Raw genomic sequence first — 18,935 nt, 5'->3', positions numbered from 1 at the left:
CTCTCCACTGCTACCTGGGGGGCGCTTCCCTGCCTCAGGTACTTGGGCCACAGTCATTTTAGCACTTGGGGGTGATGTCTCGGGAAGAGGGAGAAAGAGAGCTTCCCCCACTTTGAACCCAAGGGCTGCTCTGCCCATCTCCTGGGCACCTTTCACCTTTCACCCCAGAGCCGAGGAGGGAGAGGGACAGATTTGGGCATCCCTGAGCCAGACTTCAAGATTCCCAGCAGACGTATCTCACAGGGGGTCCAGCCCAGACACTGGTCCCCACCAACAGGTCCCAGCTGTCAAATCAAGTCAGGGTGTGAGTGGCCGTGAGAAGCTCCAACCAGACAGGGTTGGGGAGAAAGCAGAGGCAGGTGACATGCCTAGGGCAGGCCACTTTCCGGGGGCAGTGGTGGAGCGCAAGAAGGCAGGGAGGCCGAGGGGGAAGTATTGCTTATACAGAGCTGGTGACAGTGGCAGACTAGAGTCTGGAGCCAGGCTGCTCATGGAGCCAGAAGGCTGGAGCCCATGTGAGTCTGAGCTCCCAGACTGGGACCCTGGTTTGGAAATGAGCAAAACATAGAGCCGCAAATGAACAACTTCATGCAGCTAATCACAAAGGTCAGGCAGGATTCTCAACGGTGGCTCGGAACAAGTCAGCCGCTGCCTGGCTTATTCCAGCAGAAAGCCCTGCTCTCAGCACCTCCTTACCAAGTCATACCCTGCCAGGGATGAGCCCAGAGGGGGACTGTCTGCTTTGGCAGGTAACATCCCCTCTGAGGCTGACCTCCTGGTCCCGCCGGGAGAGCTCCTTTGGCATGTTGGAGAGCAGGAGGCTTGAAGAGATAAAGGAGATGAAGGACAAATGCTCAGGGGGCACCTGGCCAGCAGCCCTGGGGACTAAGACCTCCTTGTGCCTTGCTATAGGAAGGAGGTGGTTCCAGCCCCACAGAGAAGGCAGTCTCCAAGCCCCCAGCGCCCCAGCATCCTCTGCCTCCCCCGGGGCCCTGGCCAAGGTGCTAGATGGGCATGCTACATGCTGCAGGACACATTCGGCGGATGAAGGAAGAGCTGCCGGAGCAGCTCAAGTGCGGAGGAGGGTGTCAGTGGGGGAGATGGGGTTCCCAGAGGGGCCTCGGCGTGGCCAGCTGCAGTGGATGCTACATTCCTCAGAAAACAGCAGCGGTGCTGGGAGAGGCAAGGGCGGAACAAAAGACAAGACGGAAGACAAAGTGGAGACCACAAGGAGCAGACACAGGTGGGGACACGCAGGCTCTGCTCTGGTTCCTGGACACGGTGGGACTGACCAGTGGCCGCATCCCCCACCTCCATCCCTGGAGACCCCTCAGGGTGAGTCATGTCCCCATCACACTCCTTTGGGGTTCTTTTCAACAAGATACAAAGAGACATGGAGACATTTCAGCCCATGTAGTCACCAGGTCTGACTGTACCCAGACAGGTGAACAGATAGATAGAATGTGGACACACACACACACACACACACACACCAGTCTCCACTGCCAGCTGGGACAAGCCCAGTAGCCAAGAGGCATGCAGCAGGACAGGGGGTCGAGAAAGACATGGAGATTATGTACAGGGGAGGAGGTGGGGATCCGCAGGCACCCCTTCCCACACCACCATCCCAGCCTCTCTCCCTGACATCCTTAGGAGCACGAGGGACTGGTGGCACTCTCCAGGGAGGATTGGGACAGGCGCCTGGTGAGGGAGCCGAGTGTGGAATCTGCCACTGAGGAGGTGGGGAAGAGTCTATACCAGCCGGTGACCGCAGCGCTCAGGTCCAGCTCGTCCAGCATGATCTGGGCCATGCCCATGAAGCACTTGTGGTCCATGCGGCCATAGTCTCCCCAGACGATCACCTGCCAGGAGGGGAGGAAGAGAGGGAGGGACTGAGCTCCTTCCCTGACTCCAGGACTGGACAGTGGCCCCAGGAACCTATAAGTTTCACCTGGGCACAGATGGGACAGAGAGAGCCAGGACTCAGACCGATTCAGGGCAACAACTTACTGAGCACTTAAGATGTGCCAGGTGTGATCCTATGGACTTTACAGACATTATTTCAATTGTTATAACAAGCTGTGTAGGTCCGGTGCTGTGCATTATTACATCCACCAAGAGGAAACTGCAGCTCAGAAAGGTTCATTAACCCAAAGAGACACAGTAATTTGTGGCAGAGCTGGCATTGAACGTGGGTGTGTCTGACTCCACAAGCTTCCAGCATTCCAGACGACAGCGCTCCCTAGGAAGGGGCAGACTGAGAGTCCGGGACCTGGATGACAGCCCCAGCCCTGCTGCTGGCTGGCTGTGGTGCTTGCACAAGCCGCCGGCCCTTGGTGTTTCCACCATAATGCTGTGAGAAGGGACAGGTTAGCCCAGAGGTTTTCACACGTGTGTTTTTATTGGTGAATCCTTTTCTAAACAGACACCCAAGACCATGCCCCACTACCCCTGAGCCCTAGGGTTCTGCAGTCCTTTAAGTCTCCAACTCCAAGGGCCCCTGCCACAGAACCAGCTCAGCCCAGAGGAACAGCCCTACACGAGAAGTCGGACAGCCCAGACAGCCCCGGCTCTGGCCTCTTCTCTGCCACCCACGTGGCCTCAGGCAAGACCAACAGCTACCACCACCATGCCTGTTAATACTTGCCGCGTAGTGTCTAGGTGCCAGGCACCATGCCAGGCTCTCTACATGCAATCTCTCATTTAATCTTCACAACAGACCACCTGCAGCTAGTGAGTGTTGGGCTGGAGTTTGAACTCAGGACTGAGCCCAGAGACAGAGCCGCCACTGTGCTGTGTCCTCACGTGACCTCAGGTTCTTCACCTATGAAATGGGAGTGATGCTGCCTCTCTCCCAGGACTGTTGTGAAGGGCTAACAACACAAAGTGTGCAGAAGGGCTTTGTCACTCTCAAGTGGTTGAGATGATTGTTGCTGGCCTGGGTTCAACTCAGCTCTGCTAGTTACTAGCTTGAAACCTCAAGCGAGTCACATCATCTTTCTGAGACTCTGTTTCCTCGTTCGTAAAGTGGGGAGAGTCATGGCTATTTCGCAGGATCATCTCGAGGTTGAAACAAGGTCACTTTGGAAAGCACCTAACACAAAGCCTGGCACCGAGCGGGTGTGCAATAAACATCAGCACCAGGGGAAGGAGAAGGCAGCAGTCGGACAGATCCTGGTTCTGCCCACCAGCTGTGCAACCTGGGGAGCAATTTCGTTACGCCCTGAACCTTGCCTCCCTTATGAATCGGCTGGGGGCAATAACACCTCACTGGACTGTGAAAATAAATGGGTAATACAAATCAACATGCCTAGCACAGGAGAAATCGTAAATGAAAGACTAAATTACGACTTCCAGCCTTTGAGAGCCTGCCCTGCCCCACTTGCCCTGTGACACTCACCTGTAGCACCTTGCCCGGGGGCCCCTCGTCAAAAAGCAGGGCCTGCTGGTACAGGGGATCGCAGGTCTTCTTGGCCACCTTTGTCTTCTTCTTGGCTAAGCAGGCTCCATTCTCAAGCAGGTAAACCTTGATATAAGTGGCTGAGGGATGAGAACAAGCATGATGGGGAGGGGTCCAGGAGGGACTCCTATGGCCCGCCCCATCCCCTGACCTGGAGGTGAGCGGGGTGCATAGGATGAGCCCACCAGCAGACCACACATGGGACAGGGAACTAAAGCACTGACTTCTCCACCCTCCCCTCCCCCTGCCCTAGTCACTGGCCTTCCAGCCAAGGTGTCACTCCATTGTCAAGAATACTGATTTAGGCCAACTCAGAACTTGCTAGACCCACAGCCTCCCTGCCAGGACCCCATTTCCAAAATCCCTCACCTGGGAGGGATTTGGAGCCTGGTTTGGGAGTCAGGCCCCGAGCTTCAATCACTTCCACCTCCAGCTGGCCGCTGCGATCCATGATGGCAATGTGCACGTCCCCTGCGAGGGAGAAGAGGGTGAGTCCACGCACAGCCAGGCCAGGGCGGGCCAGCCAGCACCATGCAGAATGCCAGTCTGCAGAGGATGCTGCATCGTCCCTGGAAAGGGAACGAGATGGAGCCAACCACATGTGCCAGACCAGCCCTCGGGAGACCACTTTAAATCGGCTGAGAGATACTTTGATAGGTCCCTTGGGGTGGGGTCGGGGCATGACCCTTAAGGGGCAGGCTTGGGTAACAAGTGGCCACCAAACTCCCATCTAAGGCTGGCTAACTGGGAGGCTTCTGTTATACTGAGTAGAATGGCAAGTTGGGGGACAGAGCTTCCTGTGTCAGGAAGACAGAAGGCAGCCTGGGCTCAGTGGCTCTTCTTCACCTTCCTCTACACGTATGTTGAACAAATATCGAAAGGATATCAATATGAAGAGATGCTGAGCTATAACAGTGCACAGGACATGAGGTGCCACCTGACAGTGAGGACCTGCTTACACGCTGCCAATGGAGGACGGGCAGGCTGGCGGGCTTCCTGGCTGCAGAGAGCTGAGAACGCCTCCCTGCACCCAGTGAGGAGTTAGGTGCTCCCACAAAACGGATGACCCTGCTGGGGCAAGATCTGTGTGTGGTCACGTCAGTTACCTGATTTCTAGGAACTCTTAGCTCTGGTCAACGTGGGTTGGCAGAATTTGGAATTACGTAGTAGCCACTTGGAACACAGTGAAGTCCTTCAAAGGGGCTCAGGATCATAAGCCTGATCCAGAAAAATTAAATGGGCCAGATTTTGGGTTCAGCCACCCATTTTAGATTCTCTGAGCCATCATGGCATTGTTTGTATTGGCATACTGGGGAAGATGGGGATTTATTACTTTCAGGAGACATCTGGAATTCATCCCCCTCCATCCAGCTACTCCTGACCTCCTCGTTGGGGAGGGGGAAAGGGAAGGTCCTGGGAATTAATCTTGTCTCACTGTAACAAGCAGATGCAAACCTGTCCTTCCCAGGTTTGGACACCAGGGGGCACCACACACAAACGTTGCAAGCCCCATAGCGTGTTAGCTTTGTGGAAGTGGCTGGCTCTGCTCACTGCCTCCCAGCCGGTGGCTGGGTCTAGGGCTGGGAAAAGCAGCTCCCCTGGCGCTTAAGAGACTAGAAGCAAGGGCCAATCCAAGGGCCAGATGAGAGCTGACCTTATCCTCCAAAGGTCCCCATGGATCCCTCTTCCAGCAGACAGTGGGCACTTTTGAGGGCAGTGCAAGGGGGAGAGTCCTGCCTGGAATGGAACCCCAGTTCTACTGCATGAATCATAGCAGGGCATTGTCTGCACTGGCTTCCTCATTTGCTGTGAGGGTCAAAGGTCCAACATGTCCAGATGAGGGCTAAGCAGGGGTGCCTGGTTGGGCCCTTATTCGTTCGGCTGGAGGGGGAGGGGTTGGGGGCGGGGGGGCGGTTTTGGGGAGGTTGGCTTGGGGGGGGGTTGTTGGAGGCCACCTCGGCGACCCCTTAAGGGGGGGGTTGGGGGGGGTTCTTTTTGGGTTTTGGGGAATTGGGCGGCCAGGGGGCCCGGTTTTAAATTTCAGGAGTTGCGTTCGGCCTTCGTTTTCCTTGGGGGTTTGTTTTTGGGCTTCCCTTCCCCCCCCCCCTTCCCCCGGTTCCCAAAGGCCCCGGTTGTTCAGTTCCTTTTTTTTTATTGGCTTATTTTTTGCTTATAACCCATGTGCATCCTCCCATATCCTTTTTTTTTTTTTTTTTGAGACTGGGTCTCTCTATGTTGCTCGGGCTGGTCTCAAACTCCTGGGCTCAAACAATTCTGCATCAGCTTCCTGACTAGCTGGGACTATAGGTGTGAGCCACTGCACCTGACTCCTCCCGTATACTTTAAATCATCTCTAGGTTGCAGTCGTGTCACATAATGACATTTCAGTAAATGATGGATCACATATATGACAGTGGTCCTATAAGATTATAATGGAGCATATTTAGAAACCTGATATATGGCATTTGATACTGGTATAACAGATCAAGTAGGGGAAATGACTGATACTCAGTAGTGGTGCTGGGAAATTTGGCTTTCCAGATTAAAAGATATATATGAATAAAAATCTATATACCATCTAGGTTTGTGTAAGTACACTCTGTGATGTTCACACAATGACAGAATCACCTAACAATTCATTTCTCAGAATGCATCCCCATCGTTAAGTGTGACTGTCCTTGTATCTAATACAAGGCCTCCAAATCACTTCGTTTGGGTGGATTTGACATAGTACTAGGCATGCAGAAACTTCAAGTTTTGCTTTTTGGAACTTTGTGGAATTTTGTTCCCCTCAAATGTTTCCAATCCGAGTTGGTCGGGTCCATGAATGTGGAACCCATGGATACGGAGGGCTGACTGCAGGGAGGAGGGGTGAGAAAATGACTAAAAGGCTTGTTCTATGAGGAGTAACCAGTCAAATTAGCCACAATTCCGAAGGAGCAAATTGAAATACTTCAAGCAAAGCATCTAAGAGGAGCTCAAGAAAGTGTTGTCAGATTGCAGAACTAATGTGGGCATTATCATTCCCATTTTACAGATGAGGAAACTGAGGCTCAAAGAAGGGAGGTGACTTGCTTAAGGTCACACAGAGAATTGGTAATAGAATAAACCATGACAACCAATGCTGTGACATTTTTGTTGGGCACTTTACGCCCGGCCCTTCACACTGCCGGGCACACGGTGGGTGGTGGGAGGGGGGTGAGCGTGTGGTGAAGTGACGGAGGGGACGTGCTGTGAAAGCTGCTGCAGGGCGGCCAGCTGGGAAAGGCTGGGACCCGTTCCTCTCTGACGGGGAGGGATTGATGAGTGGGCACTAACTCCTCCTCGCTGGCACGAAGGCCTGAGCGAGGACTCCTTTGTGCTGCTCTCACCATGTCGCGCAGGGACCCCATTAACCCACTCGCCCTCCCCTCAGCAAGACTCACCCATGGGTGGCGTTGCTAGCGTCTGTCGCCCCACAATCTGGGCTGGGCCCAGCCCATCGAGGAAATCGCTGAACTGGCTTTCGGCGCCCAGCCGGGTGGTGGGGAAGATGAACCTGCGGAGGAGGCAGAGGGCCGCATGAGGGTGTCAGGGCAGCCTTGGGCGGGGGTGTGGCTGGTGGGCTGCAGGGCTCTGCCCCTGGGGCACTGGGCACGCCCCTCTGCGCCTCAGTTTCTCCTCTACACAGCGTTGAGTGCGCTACTGTGGCTGGGGGCAAACAGAACTGTTCACTTCTGCGCACTAAAGAAAAATAATTTGATGTCACTTGAGAAAAGAGACTAAAACTGTAGCCTAATGATGGTATTTAATCCTGCAGCCCTGGGGATATCTGAGGTGACTCTTACAAGGCAGGGATTGTTAGACACCTGTGTCCTCACCAGGGGATGTCAATGCCAAGAACCAGTGACCTGGGCCAGACATTTCAATGCCTGGAACAAGTTCTAAGAACTGAAGTTTCAGTTGACCATAAGTTTGAAATCCAAGTCAAACATGAGGTGGTGCTCCAAACAGCACCTGAGACCCAAATACCACAACCGTAGGGTGGGGCTGAATGGCAAGTGATGGGAGGGGCGCCTGGAAATAGTAATGAAAACTGATGGTGACTGAAAGCTGGCCGGGTGGCCACAGTGCACTAAATATTCCGTGTGCATTATATCATTTAATGCTGTGTGGTAGGAGCTGCCACCCAATTTCGCAGATGAGAAAACAGAGGCTCCCGGAGGTAAGAGACTGGCCTAGCCTACAGAACAGAGATGATGCCCAGATCATAGGGTTATGGTGAAGATTAGGGCAAATAGTGCATGAAAAATTCCAGACAAACAGAAACCACTAATTGGTAGTTATTGCTGCTGCTGTTTTAGCATCAAGGGAAAAGGGCTACTTTTTCATGTCCCCAAGCCTAGATGTACTGGGTGTGGCCAACAGAGAAAAGACAGATGAGGGAGGGTTGGCCCAGGTCTGCTTAGGGGCTACGACAGAACAAACAAAGTTCTAAGATCTCCTAGAATGGCCCAAGCTCCTGGCTAGACAAATAAAAGACTGTCCAAGAAAGAATCTCCTACTGCACAGCCGGCCTTGAGTTCCCCTTGGCCGGTGACAGGCAGGGAGGGAAGATCAGGCTGTGTATACTTGTTGGAGAGAGCCTGTGTTTCCTCACTGCCCTGGAAGGGGCTTTAAGGCCCACCCACTTTTATTGGCCACAGTCAATAATAGCCTGATAATCACATTCTTAGGACAATGGGATCTGAGAAGGTTAAATAAAGAAACTTAGACTCTTGAGGTCGCAGAATTGTAGGAGTTCGGTATAGAGAATGTAGGGATTGTGAACAAAAGTTACGGAGTCAAAGGCCTTCGTTCCAATCCTGACTCCATCACCGATGAATGGCCGTGACCTTGGGTAGGTACTTGGCCCCACTCTGCTCCCTCAGTTTCTCCACTTGCTAAATGGAGATAATCGTAGGATGCGAATCCCAGTGGTCATTGCCCCTGATCTGATCACAGCCAGTAGATCCCAGTGTGAGGATCGCTGATCTGAGGTGCTCACGGTGCTGTCTCCGTGGTGAGATCCTATCATATATGAATGCTAGCGAGTACTCGCGTTCATGGAGGGCAGGTACAGCAGAGAGACACACGGTCACTGAATCTAAGCGACGGAGCCCCAGAATCCTGAGCCGGGAAATCACTGGGCCTTGATGAAGCACAAGCGAAAGATCTTAGTCACACAGCTATAGTTTCGCAGATTTAGAAGAGATCGGGGGGGAATATCTAACCCAGTGACTTACAAATTTTTGACTGCAACCCACAGGTAAGAAAAAGATTTAACATCATGACCCAGTATAAATCTATGCGCATTATACATAAAAAACTGAAACAGGGTTCACAAGGTAATTTATCCTTACCTCCTAGGATACAGCTGAGTTTTCTATTTCTTTTTCTAATGCTGGTTTTGACCCACTAAACCGATTTTACTTCCTACCTATGAGTCACTATCCACAGTTTGAAAAACACTGATTTAGTCCAATCTCCTTCCCTAAGCTCCAAGCAGGGCTACTTGTGAGAACTCCACTCAGCTAAGCCACAACAATGGTTTTAGATTTAAAAGGAATTTAGGATCACAGTTTCCTTTCCACACTGTCCTCTGGAGCAGGGCAGTATGTAGGTGGTGGGAGGTAGGAGGCAGGGTTCCTTCCTGAATGTTACAGAAGGAATGAACTGCTCTGGGTCTCTGGGGTATTCTGACGGGGGTGATAGGAGGGGCTGGGGCCCAGACACTGGCTGTCTAGGGGAGGGGGACGGAGGGAGGCAGAGACTAGAGGAACCCAGACATCTCAGCTAGAAACCAAACAGGGAGCTTTTCCTGCCCTGCCCCCTGGCCGTGACTCGGGGAGCAGGGAGGGTGGGGACTGTGGCGTGGGCTGCACGCACGTGCCGTCAGAGCTGTTGCTGTTGGTGCTCCCGTCGGTGGACTCCCGGCTGCCCTGGCGCGTGACCCGATTCCGCATCTCCACGGCGATGCCCGTCTCTGTGCTCCGGCGGATGTTGCTGCGCAGCTTCTTGCTGGCCCCTTCTGTGGCCCCTCGCCCCAAGCACAAAGAGGGAACAAGGTCAGATCACAGACGAGGCTTCTCCAAGAGCCCTACCAAAGTCACACACTTGGGAAGGGCAGGATGAACAGGGCTCTGAGATGGGGACGTGGCTGAGCTGACCTCAGAGCTGGTCTGTAGCCTGACACATGGCCCTGCTCAAGGCAGTGACACAGACAGAAGAGGCCAAAAGGACGGCTGGAGGCAGAGTGGGGATGGCGGTGCTGGGGGCCTCACTCTTGTCCTCGCCAGGCTCCCTGACACCCACCTGAGTTCAGCTCTTGCCCCCGAACCTAAGTGCTCCTCCTCTTTCTCTATTCTGGAAAGTTTGTCTTCTCTCGGATTCCCTCTTCCCGGTATCCTCACAGACCCTATCACACCCAGACCCCACAACTCACCTCACTGATACCTTCACTGGCCCCATAAAACCCCCCATATAAAGCCTGGCCACTCTCAAAGAGACTCGCCTTCTCCATGTGGGGTGAACATGGAGAGGGAAGGGTGCAGAGCTGGAGAGGCCATCAGGGAAGCTAGACTGAGCGAGGGACTGCTCGGCTGACCCACGCCGACTTTGGCTTTGAGAGAAAGGTCTGCAGAAGAACCCCAGTAGCTGTACCGTGCGAGCAGAGGCCGTCTCCCCCACATCCCGGCCCCTCCCAGCCTTGCAGGGAACACGGGGCACTTTCTCTCTCCTAGCTGCGCATCATCCTGCCTGGGTTTCCATGGCAACCTCCTCAGCATTGCAGTGTGGTCCCTCTAGACACCCTCTCCTCCTGGGGGCGGGGGTTTGGGGGGAAACAGGTTGAGGGTTTGCAGGGACTTCCCCACTGAAGCTTGGCTGCTGGTGGGGAGGGAAGTGGTGCTCACATAGGAGCTGTACCAAAGGAGCCATTTGCTGTCACTGGTTAGAGGCCAAGCAGATTAAGAGTGGAGTTGCCTACAGGGATGGGGAGAGGCCAGGGGGCCGGGGGGGCAGGCAGCACAGCCCCTGAAAGCAGTGTGGAGTGGGGAGCTGGTGACCCTAGAGTTTCTCTCTCCCACCACACCCAACAGTGGGTCAGGGAGGGGATGTTCAAGACCCCAGCCTGGGAAAAGGAGGGCTCTATTCCTCCTGCTTCACCTGCTTATCCTCCAGGAAGTCCCCCGTGGGGGAGGGAAGGCTGAGAGGGCCAGGATCACTAGCGGATGGGATGCTGGGGGTGAGGAGGAACGTCTTCTCTGAAATTGTCCCAGCTTCTGGGATACTGGAATAGCTATCACATCCAGGAACCAATGAGATCACCAGGATGTCTGTCTGTCACACAGACATACACGCACAGAGTCACGTTAGCTCATACATATTTCTTTCACACAGACCGGCATAAGCAGACATACACAGCATCAAAAATCACATCTATGAATAGAGTAATCTAATTTATAAGATCATGTGTATGTTTATACAACAGTCACACAGTCACAAATGGTCCTAGCAGGTCTTAGTCACATGGACACATGACATACTCTGTTGCACACACTCAGGTCAGGCGCGTGTGATCTTCACACCGTAACGCTTGGAGTTGAACCCGTCCGCTCAAACACATACATCGTGCGAACCCACAAATGGTGTGTGACACACCACACACATAGAGGCCTGGGTAATAACGGTGGGTGTGTGGGGGGACTCTCCCAGTCCTTGGTTCCTAACTGCCACATCTTGTCTAACACAGAAGAACAGATGGGCTGTGGGGGCTGCAAGTCACCCCCCCACACATTCTCACCCCCAACACACACCCTCAGCCAGAGCCTCACCACCCCACGACCCCAACCATCCTCTTTTAGAGCTTCCAGAAGCTTTGACCCATTTGGGAGCAAATCTGCCTTCTTAAGTAAGACTTGTCTAACCCAATGTGGGCCCCTGAGTGGGGGAGTCACAGAATCCTGGAGCGCCAGAGATACTTTGGCCACCCACCCGCCGCCTCTGCAATTTCACAGACGGGGAGCTTGGAGTCTAGGCGCCGAGAGAGCTGGGACTAGACTCCAGGCCACAGACTCCCAGTCTACTGACATGCTACTTCTCATTCCCCTCCCCATCCCCGTGCATCTGAGATGTGATTCAGTAGAGATTAAGTTACATGTCTTCAGGGGGAGAGAAAGGTCTTGCAATCTCAGGAAAAAATCCCTCTACTGGCATCGTACGTGTCCAGGCTCAACCCCTGTTCATCTGGGGAATAATTTTACGTAGCCTATCTCTTCAGAGAACCTGGCCCAGTTGCCTGCAATAACTCTGTGGGCCCCGGAGACCGAAAGACTCCAGGAACCATCCCATCTGTCCCATTGCATACCGGGGAGGGGCAGCCACACCTGCAGCAGCACTCCCCATGGCCCCTTCTGGAATGGCCCTGAGCCCTCTCCTCACCCTGACCTGACAGAGCCTGGAGAGAAGAGACGCTGTCTCTGGTACTGAAAAGACGAGCTCCATTTGGGCAGGGGCTGAGACAGCCCAGGATGGCCCTGTGTCCTGGACCCAGCCTGTGTCCTGGACCCCAAAGCTCTTACATCACCCTCCTCACTGGTTCCACAACTTAGGCAATGTTAGATCTAGAAGGAAGCTGAGAGAGAGAATTTTTAGCTCTATTTACAGCAGAGGAAACTGAGGCCCAGTGGGAAAGTGACTTTCCCAAGGTCCCATAGGAAGTTACGGAGCCATGACCAGCCATCTAAAGTGTCAGGGTGAGGTTTTGTAAATCCACTCTAGGGCAACATGAGGAACAATCTGGAAGGTGGCAGGCAGGAGGTAGGGGAGCCAGAGAGGAGGCTGGTGCAATAGTCCAGACTGGATATCATGGGCCCTGAGACAGGGCAGAGACTCTGAAACAAAGAGGGAAGGGCAGGGCTGTAGCCAACTCAGGGTACAGAAAAACTAGGAGGAAGGAGGCCCCTAGGAAGGGCAGACCAGAGCCCCAAAGGCTGGGCCCAGGAGTGGAATTCCTCCCCACTTCCCACAGCCCGGCCCTGCAGGGAACTGAGCCATCTCCGCTGGGCCTAGAGGGGGCGCCCTTCTAGGCTCTTTCCTGGAACAGCTTCCAGGGCTAGTGCCCAAGATGAGTCCACCCCATACATCCCTCTGGCACCAGACTCTGCCACCCAGGAGGGGGCTCCGAGCTGGGACATTGGCATCCTCAAGGCCTGGGAGAAAAAAACAAACGGGGGGAAGGAATTATAGGTGGAGAGGAGTGCGCTGCAGGGAAGGGGCGGAAGTGTGGAGGCAGAGAACTCACTCCGCGTGGGGCTCTGCTGTGCGACTGTGGGCAATAGTAAAGCATCGACACTTCACTGAGTCTACGACGTGCCAGGCACGAGGCTGGTGCCTTTGCATATCCAATCTCATGTAACCCCCCGGACGACCCTGCAAGGTGTGTATTATTTTCCTCATTCTACAAAGAAGCGGACTCAGAGAGGTGAAATAGCTTGCCCCAGTCACCCAGCCAGTACGTGGCAGGGTGTGGCTCTTGGGAGAGAACTTGAGGTCGTTCTCCAGGAACATGGTTTCTCTCCAGGCTTTGGATGCCTCGTCGATAAAATGAGTACATCAGACTAGATGCTCTCAAGGGACCCCTCCTGCTCCGACATTCAGCAATTAGATGATTCACAGAGACCTTCAGTTAGAAGAGCATCTGGGCAATTCCCCCAGCTCCAGGCACCAGGCTTCAGCCATGCCCTTACAGACAGTGGAGACAAGGGCCCAGAAGCCCCGTCATCATTCATCTCTTCTCAAGGCGAAAGGTCTTCCTCGTGTCTGCCCCAATCCCTGCCTGCTGACTGTGAAGTCTCGGCAGATCACCAGAATGTCTCCCGATGACTCAGGCCCCTGCCTTGGTCTTGGGAGACTGCCCCTCCAAATCACTGGGCATGAAGAAGGCTTTGGGTCTGAAGCTGAACCAGCTGGAATCCTGGGCTTAGTCCCCTGGAGGCAGACTCCTGGGTCCAACACCTCCATGACCTCCTAATCTTAATCCCCTATCCCTAATCCCACCCTTGGTCCTATCCCAGCCCAACTCCAGGATCCCCAGATCCCTGCCTCCCTGACTCCCAAGCACCAGGCCTACACTGCATGTTCCCAGAGGCCACACCCACCCTAGGACACTGATGACCTCAAGCCCCTTCCCCATCCAGCCTTGTTCTGTGCCAGAAACCACATCTCAGCCTGACTGCTGGAAAAGACCCGCCCACGTGCTCCTGTCGAGGGCTTTGTAAAAATCTATTTTAAGGCTTAGAGAAGTCCCCCACCCCCAACCCCAACTGAAGTCTCGATGAGCATTCTCCCCGGATCCCCGGCGCCCCGCCCCCTCACCACCCCATCCAGCTGCCTATTTGAAGGTTTCTGGGGAAGTTGTTACTCTGAACAAAATAAGCAGGAAGAGATTTTAAAACAAAACCAGCTGGTGTCTGGGCTGATGCCACAAAGTGAGGAGGTCTTGGTGGGGAGGGCTGGCTCCTCTGCGACGCGGGGTCTGTGTGTGGCTGTTTCACAAGGTGGTCCCCCACCCTCTGAGCATAACTGGGACTTGTGTGTCTGAGAAAGTACACCATATTGATCAGGATGTAGCTGTTAAGGTGCGTGTGAGTGTGGTTGTGTGAGATATGCCTGTACACGTGTGACATGTTTCTGGGTCTGTGTGCCTGTACTCAGAGGGCCGTGTTCATGTGATCTGTGTGACTGGTTTCATTTGTGACCATGTACAGAGAAAATGACTGTATTGTGCTTTCCTGGAAATCTGGGTGGCTTACCTGAGCAACTGAACACTCTATTTATGTGGCTGTACAAGCCACCTATCTTTGTACCTTCGTGTGTGTCTCACTTGTGACTTTGTGACACGTACGTGTGACTATGTAACTATGTTTGTGTGGCTACTTGTATTCAGGAGACTCGGAGATTACAAGTGAGACTGAGCCTTGTGGATGCATATGTCTGTAAAACTGTGGCATCACTTAGCACAGTGCCAGGAACATACGACTGTTTCATAAATGATTACTGATAATGAGCAAGTCCATGCGTGGAGGCAGCAGAGTGTAAAGGTTGAGAGCATGGACTGGAAAGCCCAACTGCTAGGGTTCGAATCCAGGCTCCACCACTAGCTGTGCAGTCTGGGGCATCTGACTTCCGTTCTCTGTGCTTTGGTCCCTGCCTCGTGGAGCTGCACGAGGATTAAATGGGTCAGCGCACAGGCTGGACCTAGCACAGCAGCTGGTCTACGGGAAGTGCTACAGTGTAAGTGTCTGTGGGTGTGGGAGTGCAGACCCACCAGGACAGTCCCTGGGTACTCTGTCATCGCAAAGTGACCCCCACCCCGCCCCTCGATGTCCCATGCCCCCTCACCAGGCTGGGGCAGCTGGAGTGTGCTCTTGCTCCACTGAGTCAGGCCCACGATGGCCACCATCTTGGCGCCCAGGCTGCTGCGCCGCTTCTTGGCAGTGGTGGTCCCAGTCCCGCCTCCGGCTTGCTGGGACCCACAGATCTCACCGCTGATGCTGGAGCTCCGCACCACGTTCCTGGAGGCCCCGGATGAGGCTGGACCTGGCTCCCCGTTAAACATGGTCCCCGGGGCGGCAGGACCTCAGGCAACTCTGGAGGCGGGTGGGAGACAAAGGGATCCCACGTCAGACCTGGGTGACTCTATCACAGCCCCAGCACTTCCTAGCTGTGTGACCTTGGGCAAGTCATTCGACCTCTCTGATGTTGTAGGGTTTAAATGAACAAATAAATGCCAGGGTCATTCGTGGAGTATGGCTCAATAAATGGGACTATCCTTCTTAGCACATGGCTACGAATAACTTGGCAGGGACCTGGTTTGGCCACGAGGACCAAGGCTGTGGAGTCAGATGGCCTGGGCTTGAATTCCAAAGGCCTCTACACACTAGCTGTGTGACCTTGTGACCAGACATCTTGGGGTTTCAGTGAACACCTCAGCAAAACAAGAAATAAAAGCACTTACCTCATGGGACTGTTGCAAGAATTAGATTAGAAATGCATGTAAAGTGCCTAGAACGGTGGCAGGCATAGAGTAAATATTCAGCAATTATTAGTGATTGTTATTTTCACAGCAAATAGTAAGAACAGGGAGAACAAAACTGGCTGTGGACTGTGCAGACCTTGGTGGGGTCCTGCACGAAGGGGACGGTACGGAAGAGTACAAAATCACCCTTCACTGCGCTTCTGAGAGGCAGCCGCAGTAAGCATTTCAACCTGTTTCTTTCCCGTCTCCTTCCTTTGTGTTTTTAAAAATAATTAAACTGATACTGCAAATACAATTTTATATCCTGATATTTTTCATTTAAACATCGTATCATAAGCATTTCCCAATGTCATTAACAGTTTGTATAAATGCTTCAGTGCTACTGTAATATTCCATTGCAATTGACTTAAATATTTCAATACAGTTACCTCTGAGATCAGGCCCAAGTTTTTCCCATCTCTTTCCTTTCTTTTAAAATAATCACTGCAATAAATATCTTTCTACACTGATTTTATCTGCTTATTTCCTTAGGGTCGATTCCTAGAAATGGAGTGACTGGGTTAGAGGGTGTGGATACTGCTGGCAGCTTCCCCAACATCTGCTCCCCCTTCCTGCTTCCTGACAGAGGGCTGGTTTTGTCCAGGTACCACCCCTGCCTTGTTTTAGAGGCAGATCTTAGTTTAAGGCAATCTGAGACTGGCATTCACCTTGGCAACTCCTACTTGTCCAAGGATGGGAAGATTTGGATTCTGTGCTTACAGAGAGGTGGGAGATTCTCTTCCTATCTCTCCCCCTCTTTCTCCCTCCTTCCTTCTCCCTACCCCCATGAAGACCCCAACCCTAAGATGAAGCCAGGGTAGCTGAAGGCAGCCCAGCACACAGACAGAAAGGCTCTCAGGCCATACTTGGTCTACCAGTTATGTGAGATAATATATTTTCCATTGCTGAAGCCAGTTTGAATCAGAGTTCTCTATTATACCCAAAAGTACCCTACGTGATACCAAGGGCATAAATGTGTTTTGGATTCTTGAAATATATTACCAAATTCCTTTTGAAAATAGAGAAATTTACACTCCCCATGAGCTGCGTTCGACAAACATTTAGGCCCCGAAAATTCCCAGGCCAATGCGGAATGCCAAGAATACAGCAGTGAGCCAGGCCGACTTGGTCCTGCCTTCCCAAAGCCTCCAGTCCAGGAGGGAGAGAGAGAGTAAATAACTAATTATACAACTAAATATTTAATGAGGGTTATGGTAAGTGCTAGGGAAAAGGAGGACAGAGGGCTCTGAGAATCACTCTGGGGGAGGGGGACAGCAGGTGTCGATGGCTCTGTTTTGAGCAGAAGTGGGATCTGCAGCTGTCAGCCTCGACGACTGGGCTGCGAAGGTCACTGCTGCAGGCGGCCTCCTCTGCTCGAGCAGAAGCTACAGAGCCAGCCTCTCCAGCCTGCTCTGCACCCGGCAACTTCCTCGCTGTGTCCCACCCCCCAGTGCTTTTCCTGGGGCAGCTGCCCATCCCAGGGTTCAGGCCTGCTTCCCTGAGGCAGTCCGACTTTTCAAAAGGACATAGAAAGAAAGGGGAGGGAGAATGGAGGTGGGAGAGGATTGGCACCACTCTGGCGGATGAGGAAGACAGTCCCCAGACCCCTGAGAATGGTCACCCAGTCTCAGCATGGCTCCTGCCTGCCTGGCGAAGCAGAGCTGCAGAGGGGATGAGTCAAAGCCTGTTTTGCCTTCTTTGTGACTGTCTGGAGCGTTCTCACTCGCCCCGTGACGTGTGCAGAGCCCCAGATTACATTTCTCCATCCCCCATCAACCTTGTAGCTAATGGAAAGTCCCCCTAGACTTTGGCCTGCGATGATCTCTTCTCTTTAGTTTCCAATGCTGGTGCCAGTTTGTGGTGTTTCTTCTGTTGTTATTTTTGCTTGTTTTTTGGGGGGGTATATCTGCATGGTTGTTTGGTAGAAGGTAGAAGACTGCTTATCTGAGACTGCGGCTCTGCCACAGGGTAAGTCTTTATAGTATTTCTGTGAGCCGTGTAGTTATCTCCACATTGTAGACGGGAAAACTGAGTCTCAGAGAAGTAAAAGATTTGCCCCTCCTACTCAGCTAAGAAGTGGCAAGGCCTGGACTCGAACCCAAGCCTCCTGTTTCCACAAAGAAACAGACATGCTCAGCAGCCCCTGCCCCTGCAACCCAGAGCTCAGCCAAGGATATGGGCCCATCCCCCAAGCTAGGGCTCTGCCCTGGGTCCTGGGCTCTTTGAGAAAACTGCAAGGAAACTGTCTATCATGAGAACACCTCCTCTGGCCCAGGTTCCCACGGCTGGCCTGAGCATCTCAGTGGCAGCAGAAACCCCAAGCAGACCATAGCTGGAGAAGCAAGCGCTTCCCTCCCGAAGCCTCCAGGAAGCTTGAGAGCACCACCTCGGGGGTTGAGAAAGCAAGGGGGTAAGGGACAAAATTCCTGACACTGCCAACCCAGGGGCTCGTGTTTCCTCATGAATAATAAACAGAACTGACAAGCAGATGGTTTGGCATCCAGGACTCTGCACCATCCAGAGCGGTTTTCTCATCTTTAACCACCCAGGGATCACCCAGGGGGCCTGGAGAACTGATAAATGCTAGGGAGGGCCCAGCCTGCAGGCCACTCCCCAAGGGGACAGGAAGAACCAGACCCAAAGCACTGGACCCAAGGTCCGAAGGCCTGACCCTCTGGTCCAGGAGTCCTAGGTAGCGCAGCCTGGGAGGGTTAGGAATCAGGACGCAGGATTAGAATGTGAACAGATTCCTTGTCTGAACGTCTCTGGGCCTCAGCTTCCCCATCTGCATGTAAACAAAGGGGTCAGATTAGGCAATCTCCAAAAGGCCTTCTGACTGGGAGGACTGAGTCTACGAGCGCGTACTGTGGTGGAGGGCTCGGAAGTGGGGCTCCAGTTCCTTCTCTGGCAGCCAGCCTAGCGCGGGAAGGACATGCCAGAGATACAGACAGGACCACTATAATAAGGGACGTCCACTGCATAGCAACCCCTGAGCCGTCAGACCACAGGGATGGGACGGGGAGGAGGTAGAGGGGGGCACACTGGCGAGGGGCCGACGGGACACAGAACACAGCATGGCACATTCGTGGTTCTAAACAATTGCTAAATGAACTACATCCTTTCTGTGAAAGTCACTTCGACAATCCCCCTGCCTCTGAGCAAGACTGTCTCTCTCTCAGCCCAGGTCATGGCATCTCAAGGAAGGAACCCTCCTGCGATCTCAACGGTCACAGAGACTTCACTCTGAAGTGCTCTCTGCTGACTCCCGGCTACTACTGTAGCAGTAGAAAAACTCTGCTGTGATTCGTCCTCCAGGGAGAAGGGCCACTGCCCCAACTCCTGCCGAAATTCCATGCCAGAAGATACCTTCCAAGCTCC

At 53.3% G+C, this 18,935-nt stretch overlaps 1 protein-coding gene across 1 annotated transcript in view; it reads right to left on the bottom strand.

The window, feature by feature from the left end:
- Positions 1–1,357: 1,357 nt before the first annotated feature.
- RIMS3 (regulating synaptic membrane exocytosis 3) overlaps positions 1,358–18,935 on the bottom strand; it is a 34,057-nt gene continuing 16,479 nt past the window's right edge. The window contains exons 3-8 of the mRNA XM_012646690.1: positions 14,882–15,129; positions 9,368–9,509; positions 6,886–6,998; positions 3,830–3,931; positions 3,401–3,540; positions 1,358–1,862 (exon numbers count right to left, since the gene is read on the bottom strand). Coding sequence (XP_012502144.1) covers positions 1,650–1,862; positions 3,401–3,540; positions 3,830–3,931; positions 6,886–6,998; positions 9,368–9,509; positions 14,882–15,098 — 927 coding nt within the window. The 5' untranslated portion in view covers positions 15,099–15,129 and the 3' untranslated portion in view covers positions 1,358–1,649. The remainder of the gene's footprint in view (positions 1,863–3,400; positions 3,541–3,829; positions 3,932–6,885; positions 6,999–9,367; positions 9,510–14,881; positions 15,130–18,935) is intronic.

Source organism: Propithecus coquereli, unplaced genomic scaffold, assembly GCF_000956105.1.
Source record: "Propithecus coquereli isolate 6110/MARCELLA unplaced genomic scaffold, Pcoq_1.0 Scaffold249, whole genome shotgun sequence".
Taxonomy (NCBI): Eukaryota; Metazoa; Chordata; class Mammalia; order Primates; family Indriidae; genus Propithecus; species Propithecus coquereli.
The sequence above is the reverse complement of the archived record's forward strand: the minus strand, read 5'-3'. Positions and strand labels throughout refer to the sequence as shown.